Genomic DNA, 268 nt, shown 5'->3' with positions numbered 1-268 from the left:
GGACGGGCAAACGCACTTGAATCTTCCCAGAGTGTTGGAGCAGGGGGCAGAGCCGCAGGCCGTGGGGCTGGAGCACTCGTTTTCGTCTGCACCCAACAACAGCGCAGCTGGTCAGAAGCTCCGGGGAAGGGAGCTCCCGGGCTGCTGGTGCTCCCCACCCCCCCCAGCCGAAGAAATCTGCCCATGGCACCGCCGAGCCAGCAGCAGGCTCCCCCCTCCCTCCCATGGAGGGAGCTGCTGGTGTCAGGAGCTCATGGAGCTCATCGCC

At 66.4% G+C, this 268-nt stretch overlaps 1 protein-coding gene across 1 annotated transcript in view; it reads right to left on the bottom strand.

The window, feature by feature from the left end:
- LOC104490304 (fibrillin-2-like) overlaps positions 1-86 on the bottom strand; it is a gene marked incomplete at its 5' end in the record, with an annotated part of 2,369 nt that extends 2,283 nt beyond the window's left edge. Inside the window, one exon of the mRNA XM_010132571.1 lies at positions 9-86. Within this exon, the coding sequence (XP_010130873.1) occupies positions 9-86 (78 nt within the window). The remainder of the gene's footprint in view (positions 1-8) is intronic.
- Positions 87-268: the final 182 nt, after the last annotated feature.

The sequence above is a fragment of the Buceros rhinoceros genome, unplaced genomic scaffold (genome assembly GCF_000710305.1).
Source record: "Buceros rhinoceros silvestris isolate BGI_N320 unplaced genomic scaffold, ASM71030v1 scaffold27143, whole genome shotgun sequence".
NCBI lineage: Eukaryota > Metazoa > Chordata > Aves > Bucerotiformes > Bucerotidae > Buceros > Buceros rhinoceros.
This window is presented reverse-complemented; position numbering and strand designations above follow the sequence as displayed.